At 40.8% G+C, this 16878-nt stretch overlaps 3 protein-coding genes across 4 annotated transcripts; 1 reads left to right on the plus strand and 2 right to left on the minus strand.

Annotated features, from left to right (window-relative positions):
- Window positions 1-3546: 3546 nt before the first annotated feature.
- Window positions 3547-7715, plus strand: LOC101299256. The gene is made up of 7 exons (XM_004290637.1): window positions 3547-3738; window positions 5603-5730; window positions 5851-5968; window positions 6143-6244; window positions 6361-6476; window positions 6654-6808; window positions 6900-7715. Exons 1-7 carry the CDS (start codon window positions 3549-3551, stop codon window positions 7375-7377), a joined length of 1287 nt encoding a protein of 428 aa, XP_004290685.1. The 5' UTR covers window positions 3547-3548; the 3' UTR covers window positions 7378-7715.
- A 477-nt stretch (window positions 7716-8192) lies between these two features.
- LOC101299544 lies at window positions 8193-10300 on the minus strand. Of its 2 annotated transcripts, XM_004290639.1 has the most exons (2): window positions 9374-10300; window positions 8193-9220 (listed from the first exon to the last, which is right to left on the minus strand). In XM_004290639.1, exons 1-2 carry the CDS (start codon window positions 10233-10235, stop codon window positions 8769-8771), a joined length of 1314 nt encoding a protein of 437 aa, XP_004290687.1. In that variant the 5' UTR covers window positions 10236-10300; the 3' UTR covers window positions 8193-8768. The 2 variants fall into 2 exon arrangements, with proteins under 2 accessions (XP_004290687.1, XP_004290686.1); XM_004290638.1 differs by having other exon boundaries at window positions 8193-10300.
- Window positions 10301-13905: 3605 nt separating this feature from the next.
- Window positions 13906-14973, minus strand: LOC101293658 (probable galacturonosyltransferase-like 4-like). The gene has a single exon (XM_004292557.1). It carries the CDS (start codon window positions 14971-14973, stop codon window positions 13906-13908), a length of 1068 nt encoding a protein of 355 aa, XP_004292605.1.
- Window positions 14974-16878: the final 1905 nt, after the last annotated feature.

Below are 16878 nucleotides of genomic sequence, written 5' to 3' on the forward strand. Positions count from 1 at the left end.
GTCGTTCGGTTATGGCCTGCCTTTACTTGGTCTTGTCAAAAAAAGGAGCAAACTAACGGTTCCCTCCGTGAATAAATTAACTGTCCCTCAGTATCTTAAATTGGGAAAAATGATCAGCTTTTCATTTATTGCCGCGAGTAAGAAGAGACTTGAAATAAAAAAATAAAAAAACAATAATTAAACATACGGATTGAAGATTATTTTAGTCCTATATCATGAAGTAATCACATCATTAAGTGAAATTTACAATTAACTATCAACTATTATTAACGATGATTCATGTTAGATCTTACGTCGTTTAATTCTATATTTTAAAATTAACAATTAAAAATGAAGTAATTTATCCATTTCACTCTTTTTGCAGTAATGCATTCATCCGAACATTGTATAACTAGTTTGAAGTACACTAACTAATTAAGTAGTTCAATAGCTTATGGGTCCGGTTCAAAGGGCACAATATTTGACACTATTTTTTACACTGTTTTTTATCTCTTAGATCTTAGTTGATCAAATGGTTGTTATTGATTGTAGGATGATTTGGCAAGCGACATGACACTAATATAATTAACTAAAATACAAACAAATTTAATTCAATTGTTTTTATAAAGAAATTCAAAGAAATTATTTACATGAATTGAAACTGCAAAAGAACGGAATTCCGGAAGAAACACCCATATAAACAAGAAATATAATGTCCAGATTCATGGGAAAGAGGTGTGCTCGATTCTCTTTAAATGACGAACAAATCTCTATATCTTTTTACCAAAAAAAAAACCAAAGAAAAACACCCATATATCATATTCTTGAAGAAGGGAAATACAGAAGAGTTTAATTAGATGTAGTTCATACAACCATAGTATTGATTCCTTCCACTGCAGATTCTTTTAAAAGCAAAGAATCAATTTCCATAATTATTAGTTTATGGAATTTGCTAATGGGCATACTACAAGGTTTGCTAATGGCCACAACTGATCTCCTTAGTTCATACAATAGGGTTTGCTCATGCCTAATAGGTATATAAAACACGATTGATTAGATTGCCGATTAGTTATAGAAATCAATTAAGAAGATTGATTTACTTGTGTGAAGAGAGAGATTAGATGATACTGAGATTGATATTAAGTTAGTATTTTTATTTGAAGAGAAGCACATATATTTGCCATATAAGCACCATTGATTTTCATTTCATGGTGAAGAACATGATGTTTGTTCTGGAGTTCTTCGATCATGTAAACGAATTTCTTTATAAAAGAAATTGTTTAGCTAAATTTATTTATATTTTTGTATGAAAATAATATTATTGCCATGTCATTTGCCAAATCATACTTACAAACAATAACAACCATTTGATCAACTAAAATCTAAAGGATAAAAAACAGTGTAAAAAATGATGTCAAATATTGTGTCATTTGAACCGGACCCATAACTTATAATAAATATTATTAGGGTTATTATTATTATTACGGACGAGCGTATAAGTATATATTCAATTAATATATGACGATTGTGACAATTAGTCATTTAATCAAAGGTAAAATTAAATAAATTATCAAAAATTACTCACATTTAGATCATTGAAATGGTTATTATGAAGCGTCAAGTGTGCAATACTTTCATGTTTTAGAAATGAAAAATTCATTGACCATGTCATGACTAGAAGACAACGTTTTCATCACATGCGGGTTAATACCTAGTCGTCAGGTACAAGCACGCCCAAACTATATAACCGCCGACATCCTTCATTATAAATGCGCACATTTATATCAACTACAAATCAAATTAAATTAAACCCATAACAAAGTAAAACCTATCGGATCTCAAACGGTGTACAACAAAATAAAACCCATAAGGCCATAACTAAATAGGAATAATCATCAATCAAGATTCTAAATAAGTAGGTAGTAAGACTAGGTCGAGTGGGCGAACAATCCCTAAAACGTACCCCCAAAGGGTTTAGAAAAGGTTAAGGCACAAAAACAACAAGCCCTAGCTTAACTAAAATCCCCATCAACCTTAAAGAATGGCCCCAACCCAAGTATAGCAGAAGGTTTGATTCTAGTCCACTGTCTCGTGCCCGCCTCCACCTTCACGACCTGCTGCCAAAAACACAACCACCATGACCTCTTAGCCATGCCGCCACCAAGCGCCGACCAGACTCGCCATATCCATGCAACATGACAACTCATAAATTACAAACCTGGATCCCTTTGTCCATATTAGAGCCAAGCCACAGTTGAGAGATTAACTGGGATATATACAGAAGATCTAGTCTGATAACAAATTGGTGTTGTCACCAGACGATAGAACTTATTATGAAGTGTGTAATACTCGACAACATGATATTTTGTTTGACGGTTGTAAGTGAAAAAAGGAGAGTAATTGTCAAGTCCTCAAATTCCTTCATACACATTCTGCAAGAAAAGGGCTATTAGTCATCAATCTTATCATACTCCCAAATCCCTTAAAAGTTTATCATAAGCTAGCAAGACTAATTATAGAAAAATATATGTAGCCAAACTCTTGTTTCAAAAAAAATCAAGACGATTTAGGAGAGTTCTAAACCAAATCTAAATACCAAATTTGAACTTGTACTGCACGTATATCTTTCCCCCAAACATTAAAACGTTTTCAAATTTCCATTTCAAATTTTATGGATAATCTTAAACGAAGAAAAATTCTATGGATAAACCAAAGGACATGATAAATTTACCCTTGATCAGACAGTAAAACAGTGCAGCAATTTTCGCACGTGGAATACTGTACAAGACCAACCTACGGCTGCTCTATGTTCAACAAAGCGTAAGGGCTAGTTTAGGAATTTACTTCTACTTACCTGACCTTGTGCCCTAACCATCGTTCACAAAGAGCCATTAAGACTAAGGTTGTACCAAACCACCAACCTTCGCTTCGCTTGCGCCACGTCACTAAAACCTCGAAATTGCCACCTCGACGCGTGGGCCCCAAATGCACGGAAATGCCACGGCCCAGCAAGCAGCAGCCCTCTCCAAGTATTTATATATAAATCCCAAACACCACAAAACCCCTCCATGTGAAAATCTCTCTCCTCCTCTCTCTCTCTATAATTCTCTCTATTAACTCTGTCGCGACCTCACCGTGATCTCCACCGCACCGGAGTTGAAACACCGCATATTTCGGACTCGGAGCGTGATCGAGAGAGAGATTCCGAGAAAAAGGGAAGAGCTCTGAGCTGACAGTACATGGCGATGGCGGTTGGGCCAGCTGCGTTGCCGCCGGCCGATGGAGGCTGCAGTCCTCCTCCAGCGATGGGACCCGCAATGATGCCAGTCCCCGACTCGGTGGCCAAGGACGCGATAATCGGTTGGTACCGCGGCGAGTTCGCGGCTGCCAACGCGATCATCGACGCTCTCTGCGGCCACCTGACTCAGCTCAGCGGAGGAGGCGCCGAGTACAGCGCCGTGTTCGCCGCGATACACCGGAGGAGGATGAATTGGATCCCGGTGCTCCAGATGCAGAAGTACCACTCCATAGCTGACGTGATGGTGGAGCTCCGAAACCTCGGGGCCAAGATGGCGGCGGAGCGGGATAGCCACCACGAGAACGGCGACGTTTTTGAGGCGGAGGACAATTGCAAGAGCAGCGAAGGGGCGAAGTCGTGTGTGGAGGACGAGAAGGTGGATGAAAGTAATGCAAATGAGGTCGCCGCCGATGAGGTCACTGAAGAAGACGGTTCGCCGGAAAGTGATATCACTGACTCAGGTAAGCGATCTGGTTCCCTTACAATCCGTTTTCTTTTTATGACTACTACTCAGTTCTGGACTGTAATTTATTTTGGATATATATTTGCTAATTTTACGGTGGATTTTACCAATATTACCATAACTGAATGAGTGAGGAGCCAGATTTTGTAGCACTAAACTAAGATTCGAACTTTTTCGATTTCAGTTGTTTGATCAGAACCCTATCTCCGGCGTTTGATTTTCTGAAGTTTAGGTCCGGTTTGGTTGGTGAGAAAAAATGGAAGAGAGAGTGGTCTGGAATCTGGAGAAAACTTTTCCTCTGTTGGGTACCAGAGAAAATTTAAAAGCATTTATTTTGATTAATTTCCCTGACTGCGAAAAGATTTTATTATTTTAAATTCATATAGAAACACAGGCAGGCTACCTTTTCCGTCCTATTTTTTTTCTTATTTTTGAAGGAAGAAAAAATGAAAACATGTTTTTCTCCACCAGATCCTAGATTCAATACCCCGTTACCAATTTTCTCTACCTTTGAATTCAACGTTCTGTTAGATAGCGAGAGATGACGTTTCTCAGTTTTACCTCAGTAATAAAATTGTACTGTTGTTTTGGCATGAGAGAGTAAATCTTATTTATTTATTTGATTTTTAATTGTCGCGAGGTTTAAGGGGGGTTTGGGAAAATCGAGGTGGTGCGGGGGAGGAAAGTTTGGCTGTACTCGATGTCACAGTTAGTTTTGGTGTGTCAGCGAATGAGGTTTGAAGCATCCGTTTGATGCAATAATGACTCGAGAGGCGTGCCTTTGATTTTTTAATTGTAGGCGGCGGTCCATGAGAGCCGTCCCTTTTATGGTTGACGTCACGGGGTGCGTTGGTAGGTACAGGACTAAAGGGTGGAAGGGTTTTGACAAAAAGATGGGGTGGTCGTTCCAACATCGGAAGCTGGGGTGACTCGGTGTTGGTTGACTCGGTTGATATTACCGAGTTGGGCTGGGGGGAGCCGAAGGAAGATTCGGATATGGAGGCAACAGAGGACTACTAGTGTCATTGCTTTACTGTGTTGGGTGTTTTGTTTGTTTTGCCGTCGTGTCTGTTTGGGTGCGTGGTGACTAGTGACAGCTTTTTGTTACAAAGCTTAAAGTTGGTTGTTCTATTTGGAATAAAGTAACAAGGTACAGTTATTAGTTATGTAGTGACCGGAAAGTGACGTAATCCCCATTGATTCAGATATGCTGCGAATTGTAGGATCTAGCTATGAGATGAACAACATTACTAGAGCCAGTCAGTCAACTCTTGATGCTATTAACTACGACAAAAATGGTTGCGGATCACGTAATGAACGATAGACTCATACACTCGTAGTTATGTATAATGCGACGAAAACCCGTGATAGATAAAATGTTTGAAATGAGTCGGTTGATTGGTTTGAATGATAGTAGAAATGAATAACAAAGGATAAGAGATGATGAAATGATATTGTGGTAACAAGGAGATGGCTTCCCCATTATCTTAAGCAGTTTTGAGCATCTACTTTAGAACTCATTTTTGTAGTAGCTTCCTTTGTGTTAGTGGAGATCCTACTACTACTACAACTACTTTTGCTTTGGCTTCGTAACTTCTTTTTCCTAGTTGCAGCTTGTGTGATCAACTTACAGATATTGGACGTCATAAATATTGTGATGTTTATTGATATGATAAAAACTTGCATCAGTTTTGTGCTATAGTCGACATAAGTATAAAAATGCCGGCCTCTTAGAGTCTAATTGACGCCGGAAGTATACAAGTTGATCAAATTTCTAGTCTTTTTTGTCTCAACTGTGGCATTTATCATTTATACTTGTCTGATAAGCTATTAATTTGTTCATCTGTTTGATGTGAGTGCAGGTTCTCAAGAAGTGCTCAATTCATTGATCACTGAGATATGTTCTAACCATGATGACTGTGAGGCACGTCGTGCCCAGATCAAGTTGACAAAAGGTTTCTCAGCAAAGGAGTCAGTCAAAGGGCATATGGTGAGTTCTTTTTCCATTATCCAGCTTCTATACAGAAGGTCGAAGGAAACTTGATTCTTTGATTTATTATGTGAAAGAGATACAAGTAGCCATGACTGATCGATAGATGTTACATGGCAGGTTAATGTTGTGAAAGGCTTAAAGCTATATGAGGAAATATTTACCGACTCTGAGCTCTCTAAATTGACTGACTTTGCAAATGAACTCCGCACGGCTGGTCTGAATGGAGAGCTCTCAGGTAAGTCCATCACCTTATCTTTTAACTTCACCCTTGTTATAATTCAACTGAGTTTATATTAATGTTTAACTAATGCTGTTCTAGATAAGACCATCTAAGCTTTCTGTACCCTAAACTTTGATTAATTATTTTTTTCTGCAAAGAATCTGATTCTATATAGCTTGTTGTATACAGGCGAGACCTTTATTTTGTTCAACAAGCAAATTAAGGGAAACAGGAGAGAGCTAATTCAGTTTGGAATTCCAATATTTGGACAGGTCAAAGAGGAAGCTGCAAGTAAGATTCAAACTATCAATTTATCCAGTTTGGGATCCAAAATTTAAATCAACTTTGCATTTCAGGCAGTTGTGACTAGGCACTAACTTTAAATTCACTTGACCTTTTATCTTTAGGCAACATTGGGCCAATTCCGGCTCTTCTCCATGATGTGATCGATCACCTTGTACTGTGGAACCTAATCCCAGAGTACAAACGACCTAATGGTTGCATCATCAACTTCTTTGAGGAGGTATTCACTGTTTCGCTGCATTATCATGTTACCTCCTCTGTTATTGTTTACTAGCAGTCTAGCACATAGCTGCAAAGAGGGCGCTTCACACCATGGGTTTGTGTTATGTGTCTTGTTATGTAATTTGAATTTGAGTGCAACACAGAAACTCGGAATTCATGATTAGTTTTTGTGCAGGGAGAATATTCGCAGCCATTCCTGAAACCACCACATTTGGATCAGCCAATCTCGACTCTTCTCCTCTCTGAATCCACAATGGCTTACGGGCGCACCCTTGTGACTGATTCTGATGGGAACTACAAGGGGCCGCTGACCCTCTCTTTGAAGGAAGGGTATGCAGTCCTAGTTCTTATAATCTTATCTACTTATTCTGATTTCTTTTGGGAATAATCAACTCATTAACATTGATCATTCACTCTGCAGGTCACTCCTAGTTATGAGGGGAAACAGTGCTGACATGGCAAGGCACGTCATGTGTCCATCTCCGAACAAGAGGATCAGCATCACATTCTTTAGAGTCCGAGTAGACTCTAACCAATATCAGTCGTCACCACAAAGTCCAACACAGAATGGTGCCATGACTGTATGGCAGCCTGGAGTTATGAGCCCATATGCAGCTCCAGATGGAGCACCTAATGGCTACGAGGCAATGGATGTAATGCCAAAATGGGGTGTCCTCCGTGCTCCAGTGGTCATGTTAGCCCCAGTTCGTCCTATGGTATTGAGCCCTCGAAAACTTCCTCAAAGTGGGACTGGAGTTTTCTTGCCGTGGACTGTGGGATCAAGAAAACCAGCAAAACATCTTCCACCTCGCGCCCAAAAAGGGCGGCTTATGGCACTCCCTTCCCCAGCCGTGACACATGTAGTGGAGTCCACTTCTGAGCCAGGCATCACTGTTTAAGGAAGATCATTGGTGTCAAGTTAGTCACAGGCAGCCCTGGGTTGAAAATGATATGAATCAGCGAAGATAGTATTCATATTTACTTCCAAGTTCTGCAGGAGTTTTTCTTGTTGTACAAACAGGCCTAGGTGCTGTTAGAAGAATGTTTCAAATTTCAAAATTTTCCTCTTTCTTTCTTGAGTAAGAATAGGTTTAAAGGGAGTCACAGTACTTTTATTTTGGATGCCAGCCATGGTAGTGCTTCAGAGGTAGTTGAGCTTATCAAGTTGTGGAGTGTGAATTAGTTTAAGTGCTGAATTTTGTATTGGGGTTATGTTAGTTTTTTATAAACAAATTATATATCAATTTTCTTAACCAAGTATATCTTTCTTCCCTATTTATCCAGGATATGTGAATTACTTGAAGTTTCAATTTTCTATGAGAGAAGCCTCAGCCTCTAATTTTATTGTCAGTTCATACAGTTCCGATATTAGTACCCTTCAAGTGACCTTGGGAAGTCCTTGTGTTCCACGCCTTTTAGTGTTGATCCCGTGACTCGTTTTGAAAGCTGTACTGTATGATCTGTACTGGTTCTGCAGAATGGTGACATTCAGAAATTCTTATGAACAGAAAAAAGAATACAAGTGAGTTGAAAGGGTAAATGACTCTGAGAGGCAATCTGCATCGTTTTCAAGTGTGGGGCATTTGCATACAGTTTGCACTGTACGATGATGGCACCAAAGGCTCGGGGTTAGGTATAACAAACCACGCTGTTGCACCAGAACTTCCTCATACTTGTGGAAATGGCAAACGTATGGAAACTGAGAACACACATGGTTGAGTAGTTTGGTGCCGTAGACATCTGTTGTTCCGTCTATCTGCTATAGCTCGCTGCATCTGCATTTTGGTACAGCTCTCGATTGAAAATTCAGTTATCCATACGGGGCCATACCACATTCAAAGGGTGGTCAACATTGAACTGCAGACACTCCATATTTCGTACCGAGAATGAGACGGGGAACACCAGAATTCGCAGAATGATTCTCTCATTTAACAAGAAGAAAACAACCAATGTCATCAATATCAGAAGAAGGCTGAAGCTGTGGTTAATCAAACTAGGATTTAGAAAGAGGCTGGCATAACAGCAAGTACCGTACAGCTATAAATTCGAGAGAAAGCAACCAATTTTTTATAAGAATACTTGGTAATGGTCACAAACTAAGGAATGGTAACAATTTTGTACAGAAAGCTGGTTCAACTTACCATCTTTGCATTTCAAATCATCTGAAAGAAAAAGAAAGAAAGAAAAGTTCCCCATTACATATGACACAATTACTCGAGAAACAGATATGGGGTAATACAGAGATTGGGGTGCACTAATATGAGAACAAAGAACATGAAATTATTTGCTATCAAGCTTTGGCGGGCTCATCATCATCATCTATATCCCAGCTCAAGTCTTCATCTTCTTCAGCAGTGCTGAGCCGCTTCTGCAGCTCAGCTCTATTAGCAATTCCACCACTTGTACCAGGGTTTGCTTTCTTTTCATCAATGCTGCTAAGATCCTCAATCTCATCCCAGCCAAGGTCTTCCTCTTCAGATTCTGCTGACGGCCGGACAGAAGCAGCTGATACACCACTCTCTTTGCTAGATGCAGGAGCCTCACTCTTCACCTCTATAGCTGCTTTATCATCAGATTTTGATGGCAAGTCTTTCTTCCCATAATCCTCTTCTACATCCACTTTCTTCTCCTCATCAGATTTTGATGGCACCTCAGAGTCCCCTGCTACATTCACTTCCTTCTCCGACTCTTTAACACCACTCGACTCCACAGCACTTTCTTTCTTCTCATTATCAACTCCACCTTGCAATTCCTCAGCAGGACTCTCTTCCTTGACAACCTTTTGCTCCGAATCTTTGCTAACAGACTCCGTATCCGCTGTCACATTAGCCTCTTCGGGAACACTGCTCACCTCTCCCACTTTCGAGGAGCCCTCACCTCCAACCTGATCATCACTCTTCCACTCCTCTTTCACATCTTCAGCTGCCACATCACTGCTCTTTCCTAAACTCGATTTCGCAACCACATTGCTCCCACTCTCATCATACTCATCATCATCAACATCCCAGCTCAATTCCTCATCCTCCTCCACCGAAATCGCTCTTTTCACCAAATTAGCCCTCACATCCTCAGCCTGTTTCAGCTTATAAACCCTAAAATAATACCTACCCCAAAACGTCTCATCATCAACCACATTCGGCGCAACCCTCTTGTAAATACTCTCCATCGCTCCATTCTCCTCCAGCAGCTCCTCAATCTCCTCCCTCTTCTCCTCCAACACAAACCCTACCTTCCACCGCCCATACTCCTCCGCATCCTCCGGCTCCTCACAGTAGGTGCTGACGTCACCCTGGATCGCTCGGACCTGAGACTCGAAGCGGCTGTACCGCTTGGAATTCAAGCTCCGCTGCGAGGTGTAGCCCGGGGCGTTGGAATCGGACGAGTCGGACTCGTGGTCAGGGGAAAGGATGTTCTGAGAGATGATCTGGGCCGTTCCTTGGAGGACGGTGTTGCCGAGCTCATCGATTTTGGTGCCGACTGTTTCTAACGACCCCTGGGCGACCTCGATCTCTTTCTTGAGACCCGACCCGAACTCCTGCAGGTCGCGGCGGTAGGTTTCGATGACGGTCTCGGATTTGGTGGCGATGGTTTTGATCAGATCGCCGAAGTTCCACCCGCCGATGGGGGATGGGTTGGGATCTGGTTGGGGCTTCGGATCTGGATCTTGGGTCCGGGGGGAGGCGGATTCGGATTCGGATTCGGAGTCGGGGTTTGGGGGATCGGGCTCGTCGGCGAATACGGACTTGAAGAAATTCATGGAGGATTTTTGGGGGAAGCAGAGAGTGAAAATTACCAGAAAAATGGGGAAGTAGAAATTAACAGAAGCTCTTTATTTTTTTTGGTGCGAAGTGTGTATCAGTGTTTGGTGGCGGGTCAATGTCGGGTCGGAAATTGGGCTCGGGTAAATTATTTGGATTTAGGCCCAAGCCACCCCACAAGTACATTAAGAAAATAAGAGTTTTTATCGATCATGTTCACCGGTCAGTGGAACCAACTTAGGTCTTTTTGGCCAAAACCGACCACTTTGGATTCACGATTTCCCGCACCACCACCGTCACCAATGATGTCGAATAATCAACTTGAAGATGCAAACGTCGATTTGTCACAATTCTCTAATTCATGACCAGTTTTTCGAACAAATAAACAATACTTGACGATTGTCGCTCGTAATTATAACTTATAAGAGAAAAATTACATTACAAGAAAATAGTGTAGTTTGATATCCAAATAATACTCTATCTTAGTTCTTTACAGGTTTATAACTTTATGAAATGGTCACCCTGCAGGGGCAAATTACCTTTTTGCAGGGTCAATTACTTGATGTTGGCAATTATGCTAGATGTTGTTTCAGAATAAAATTCACTTGAAGCAAAGTAAAATTCGTGCTCTCTCTCCCGATGCTTGGTATCAACTCATGACTTTCCCTTTGATATCCTTGCAAGTTGATTCCTCTTGCTTCCCACCAAAGCTGGTGATCGATGAGAAAGAACTGAATTCATCACTCATCTTATATCTTGTAAGTTAATTAAAGTCACATATCTTGCTTTTGATTACCACATTTGCAAGCATGGAATCAGATATCCAATTATATCATGTTCCCGTTTCTCCATCTTAACACTCCAACACTTCGTTTAAATCACCAATTAAGTTCATTGTTCTTACTAGCAATATATTGCTTCATTTGCTTCATCTGAATCTATAAGCGATTATGCAGGAGAAGAGGAAACAATGGCAGCCTCTTGGCATTTGCCACAGGCTCATCGCCTTCATCCTGAACAGCATCATTGCAAGAAGCCTTGTTAAGCACGAAACCATAACCAGCCCTCATCCAAAGCCTCAAGGTTCGAGCAATGGAGTGGTTTCTATGGAAGACCAACAACCCCTAGTCCCAAACAGGCCTAACGGAGTTGAAAGCGTCTACCTTCAACAGGCTCAGCATACACCAGACGACAATTCAGGTTTTGAGATCCAAGTTCACTACAAGCAAATAGATGATGATGATTCAAAGATGAGTAATGCTGCTGGTAGCCACAAATTTTCTTCGAGTAGGAGTTTAGAAGAGGTGAAACCAATTTTCACAAGCGTATCGCAAGCTAAGGACCCGAAAAGGAGTTTAAGCATTGCACATGTAGCGGGGTTGGAGAAAGAGAAGGACAATAAGAAGAAAGGAATAATGCTAATGAGCAAAGAAGATGCTACACTAGCAATGGTGGGTGAAGAAGATGAGAGTTCAAAGCGTCCTACTTTGAGGCGAACAAGACCACTTTTTTCTGTTGCACCAAATATAAATGAAAAATCAGACGAATTCATTCGGAGTAGAAAGGAAGCTATGAGAAGAAGCCAAAGCCTTGATGAGCTACCTAGGACATTTTAGCCTCTATGTTATGATATGAGAAAATCATATGACGTCTCAATTTCAAATTTTATTCTCATATATGGTTTGTGGTTTTTTCATGTTATGATCAATGAGGAACTTGGTCAGACTGAAGAGATTTGGATGGTCTTATCTGAAAAATAAAAATAAAAACAAAAACAAAAACAAAAACATAACAACAGTTGTGTGATCCAGACTTATAACAGATAATGATGCAGGTACTGAAATTAGATTTATAATGAATCTTAGCATCACACTCGACTCTATTTGACAATGTGTGAAGAGGGCCAAACCCTCACTATTTGACAAGTTGCTTCCTTTTGTTTCCCACCAAAGCTGGTGATCGATAAGAAAGAACGACTGAATTCATCACTAGATTATATTATATCTTGTTAGTTAAAGTCACATTCTTACTTTTGGTTACCACATTTGCAAGCATGGTCAGATATCCAATTATATCATGTTCCCGTTCTCCATCTTAACACTCCCAACACTTTGTTTAAATCACCAAACTCATTTGTCTTACTAGCATAGATTGCTTCATTTGCTTAATCTGAGACTATAAGCGACCATGCAGGAGAAGAGGAAACAATGGCAGCCTCTTGGCATTTGCCACAGGCTCATCACCTTCATCCTGAACAGCGTCATTGCGAGAAGCCTTGTTAAGCACGTAACGATAACCAGCCCTCATCCAAAGCCTCAAGGTTCGAGCAATGGAGTGGTTTCTAATGTGCAATATTCGTACATTGACGGCAACTGAAATCTCTCAAGTTTTCATCATCAAGTACTTTTCCGTTAAGATCCTTTCAATTTGTGCTCCCATGGTGGCGGTGGCCAACACTAGTTCCTCGATTAAACTAGTTACTACTGTACCACAACATTCCAAAGCCCTGCAGCTTCCACCATAACACTCCAGCTGCATGCCTAAAGTATCATTGTTCTTTTTTTTTTCTCGGCATAGGGTTGAAGCCTTAAGCCTTTCAAGCTCAACCATAACCGTCATTGTCGTTTTATTTCAAAACCGGCTTCTGTACGTACTCTATGTCGAGACGCTCTTCGTACATTGTAACTGTAAATTGACAATAAGTAATCTTTGGTCTTCTCTCCTATTCTTTGCTAGCCTCGATCTATAAGTTTTTTTTGTTTTGTTTTCTGCCATGAGAGGTGACAGAAGAAGCAAAGGAAAAGCAGTAGTACTATCACAAGCCAGTCCCTTGTTGCAGCATCTCGGTCTCTCTCGAATATATTAATCTAGATCGTTTGTTGGTTGAAATCGTTTGTTGACTTCCTTGCAAGCGTTTTTACGATGCAAGTGTGTCAAATCTTGGTTGATCGACTCTCATCTTGGTGCAAATTAATCTTAAAACATATATATGGGATTCTGTCATTCTGAGTGAAAATGTTGATCACTACGTACATGCGCAGTGTGTTTGGTAATGGATTAATGGTAATAGTATAGTCCCTAGATATAAGCGCAATCACTTTCGTGATTCTTTCTCCACAGTTTTAGTAGATAAACCCTAACTTGTAATGCAAGTCGAAATTATCAAATAAGTCGATTTCTTCCAGTAATCTCAGCTAATTGAGAGGATTCCGGCAATCAAATCTATTCTATATACAAGAACCAACAAGAGAAGAAAAACAACAGCACTCAAATAATATATGTAGTCTCTCTTCCTCCTTTGCGTAAACTATGCCACTAAAACACTCCTCTAGAAGTATGTATGCCCATAACCATTAACAACAATACAAATTAGCCCTTTCTTCTTTACACCCTAGCTTGTGGAACAAAGAATAATCATACCCTCCATCTAATTAACCATCTCAAACCAAACCAAATTAGTTCCCACCCAATTTTTCTTTTTGTTTTCTCCCCTTTACAAATTAATCGGTCCAAAGAAGAATCACTAAACAAAATTATAACAAGGTAAAGGCATGCACATACCCATTTTTAACCATTTTCATCTTCTTCCTCTTTTCAAACTCCCTTAATTATCCCCATTCCCTCATTTTGATCCATTTGATCATCACCATCAACAACTTTAGGGTCTCATCATTCTTCGAAATAATGAGCAGAAGAACGATAGAGATCATAAGGTGCCCATAGATGATCAACGGTGCAAGGCTTTCTCGAATCTAACCTCAACCAGGGTTTTCCTTTCCCACTCCAATGAAGCAGGCTAATAGGACCAGGATGCAAGCTCCTACACTTTCCTTCTAGATTGTCGCCACCGAGCCCGTGTTGGTTCCACCTGTGATCCACAGCCGTAATATCTCCCGCCAAAACCAACAAAAACGGCGGCAATGACCCTAGGTGGTAAATCCTCTTATGCTTCTGCACCTTCATCCACTCCTCCATTTTCTTAGTGTAGCCACCTTGTCTCCACCTCTCCACATCCACCACCATCACCCCTGTGTTGAAATAGCACGGCTTTCGGCCCTGGAAAGTTCTCGAAAGCTCCGGGTCGGACCAAAACACGTTGGTAAAGTAGGGTGTGAAATTCGCGTGACAATACTCCGGTGCAGCCAATACCTTGCCTTGCAAGTCAACCTTCCATAGCTTCGCCACGTCATCGACCACCACGAGGTCTGAATCTAGGTACAAAACCCTCTTCACGTCCGATGGGATGATGTCAGCTAGGTATATTCTGGCGTAGTTCAATGGCTGGTCTAGGGCTTGGCGTATGGACTTGGATATCTTACCACGTACCTTGTTGGAATCGAATCGGTAGACGTTGAATTTGAGATAGGGGAAGGTGGCCTTGATGTTGGAGAGTACGTCGGGCTCGAACCTGGCCGAGAGGAAGTGGAACTCGACCATCTCCGGGCACGTGGAGTGCTGGAGGATGGAAAGCACGGCGGCCATTGTGCCCCTTAAGTAGTTGGAGTCCAATGTCATGGCAATGTGGATCCTCTCCTCGTCGCTGCAGGAGTCTCCGTTCCGAAAAGCCGGGGCCTCTCGGAAGATGTTGGCAACATCCGGAGTAGGCTTCCGGATGATGCCGGCCAAGCGGATGCTTTCCGCGGCAGCGATGTGGTAGTGGAAGAGGAGGAAGAAGAGGAAGAAGGGGGAAGACAGGAGGCCGGCCAGACGGTGGCGGGTTGTCGGGGAGGAGGCCATCCTGTCCTTTTGAGTTGTGTTTACAAAACGGTGGAGGCCGTCAAGGTTGAAGAAGAGGAGGGAGAGTGGTAGACATTGTGAGAGGATTTAGGAAAGAGAGGTTAGAGATTAATGACTCGTATAAATATAAAACGAACGCGAAAGAGGCAAAGTTTGGTGAGATTGTGAGGAAGAGAAGGATCTTCGGAGGTGATTTGTAATAAGGTAAAACCTATATATGTTGCAGAATCATGCACTGAAAATCGTTCAAAAATGTTTGTCCCTTGTAGTGATTTTATCTGTTTTTCGAATCAATTTTAGCCACTTTGTTATTTTCCTTCCTTATTTGGGTGCCTTCTTGAAACGTAAGCGATCCGGATTTGTAGTCACAATATCTTGCCGTAATCGAATCAGTTTCAGTCTTTCAGAAAGATTTCTGCCTGATTCAAGTCAAAAGAGTCAATTTTGTTTGGTCAAAAATTCGTACAGTTGAGACTTGAGAGTTAGTTTATGTGAACTGTTTTCTTCTGCTTGTGAGTTTGTTAGTTTGAAAATTAAGTTTGTTTAGGATAAAGCCATAAAGGGTTTTGCCAGATCAAAGCTCATAGACATGTCTGAAAGAATAAACCAATCAAACTAAATAACTGAAATGAACTAAATATGTTTGATTTTAGCTTTGATAATCTAACAAATTGTGCATAATGTGTAAATAGACAATGCAATATTAGCTATTCATGTATTGAGAGCTCTCTGCATGTCTAATAAATTCATCGATTTTAATCATTCATATGGTGTCTCTCCAATTTGAAACTGAACCTACTATTTTTTCTTGTTATATGAGCTACCAAAGGTATCTATCTATTTATGCAGTAGATTCCTTAGATTCAACATCAAACTATGCTCCAACATCGGTTTTTGGTGAATAACATTAAGAAACTGCTTAAATCCAAAACTTTACAGCTTTAGAAAGAACTTCAACATCCAACAATTATGGATTAAAATGACTTGTCTAACGATTGTTTGTAAAAATAAGAATGTGATGAAGAATAAAGTGTAGAGACAAAGAGATAGCAAGAGAATCATCTTATTCATTGATAGGAGCCCTTTATATAGGGAATTACACAATACCAATATGGTAAGGATATGAATACATAGATCTAGTCTAACTACATATCCTATTGGCATAAGGCCAAGGCACACAGGTAGAGAATATCCTAGAACACTCCCCCTTGTGCCGCGCGCTGATATGCCGATGGTGCTGATCTGTTGCCTCGTCAAAAACCTCGTCAAGTCACAAAAACCCTGTGGGAGAAAAACTGAACCTTGATCGTAGGAGAAAAAGAGTACAACGCACCCTTCACATTTGATAGTGACATGTATGTATGTGCTAGACTCCCCCTGAAGTTCGCACCTCCCCCTGATCTTTACATCAATCATAGGGCTTTTCCTGATTCTTACTAATCACGGAAGTTTCAACAACTTAGCATGTCAATGCTTTTTAACATGTCTTCAAATGTGGTATTGGGCAATGATTAACTAAATCATGCCGTATTGTCCTCAAATGATCTTTTACACTTAGATCTTGAGGAGAAGGTTGCTTGTGAACTCAAAACATAAGTTCGTGCAGGAAATCAGATTTCCGCGCAACATGACCTTCAATTACTAGAACAGTCGTAACTTTCTCTAGGAAATACATATGAACGAACCGTAAACGGTTTTGGAAACTAGACTCATTTAGCTTTCCAACCGTATATTACACACGTTCTGGTTCCTCAGGAGCTATTCACAACATTCCGTCGAAGTTGACTGTTTTGCTAAAATCAGATTCTCGGACAGATTCGTCCTACTTTACGAAAACGGCCATAACTCACTCAATATGATAGGTATGATCAAATGGTTGGTGTCCCTGGAAAGTAGACACATAGA

Source organism: Fragaria vesca, linkage group LG2 (assembly GCF_000184155.1).
Source record: "Fragaria vesca subsp. vesca linkage group LG2, FraVesHawaii_1.0, whole genome shotgun sequence".
Taxonomy (NCBI): domain Eukaryota; kingdom Viridiplantae; phylum Streptophyta; class Magnoliopsida; order Rosales; family Rosaceae; genus Fragaria; species Fragaria vesca.

Coding starts and splice junctions, on each gene's coding strand:
- LOC101299256 (XM_004290637.1), top strand. CDS start 3,549: ATGGCGGCGGAGCGGGATAGCCACCACGAGAACGGCGACGTTTTTGAG. Junction 3,739..5,602: donor AAGTGATATCACTGACTCAG/GTAAGCGATCTG, acceptor ATGTGAGTGCAG/GTTCTCAAGAAGTGCTCAAT. Junction 5,731..5,850: donor AGTCAGTCAAAGGGCATATG/GTGAGTTCTTTT, acceptor GTTACATGGCAG/GTTAATGTTGTGAAAGGCTT.
- LOC101299544 (XM_004290638.1), bottom strand. CDS start 10,235: ATGAATTTCTTCAAGTCCGTATTCGCCGACGAGCCCGATCCCCCAAAC.
- LOC101293658 (XM_004292557.1), bottom strand. CDS start 14,973: ATGGCCTCCTCCCCGACAACCCGCCACCGTCTGGCCGGCCTCCTGTCT.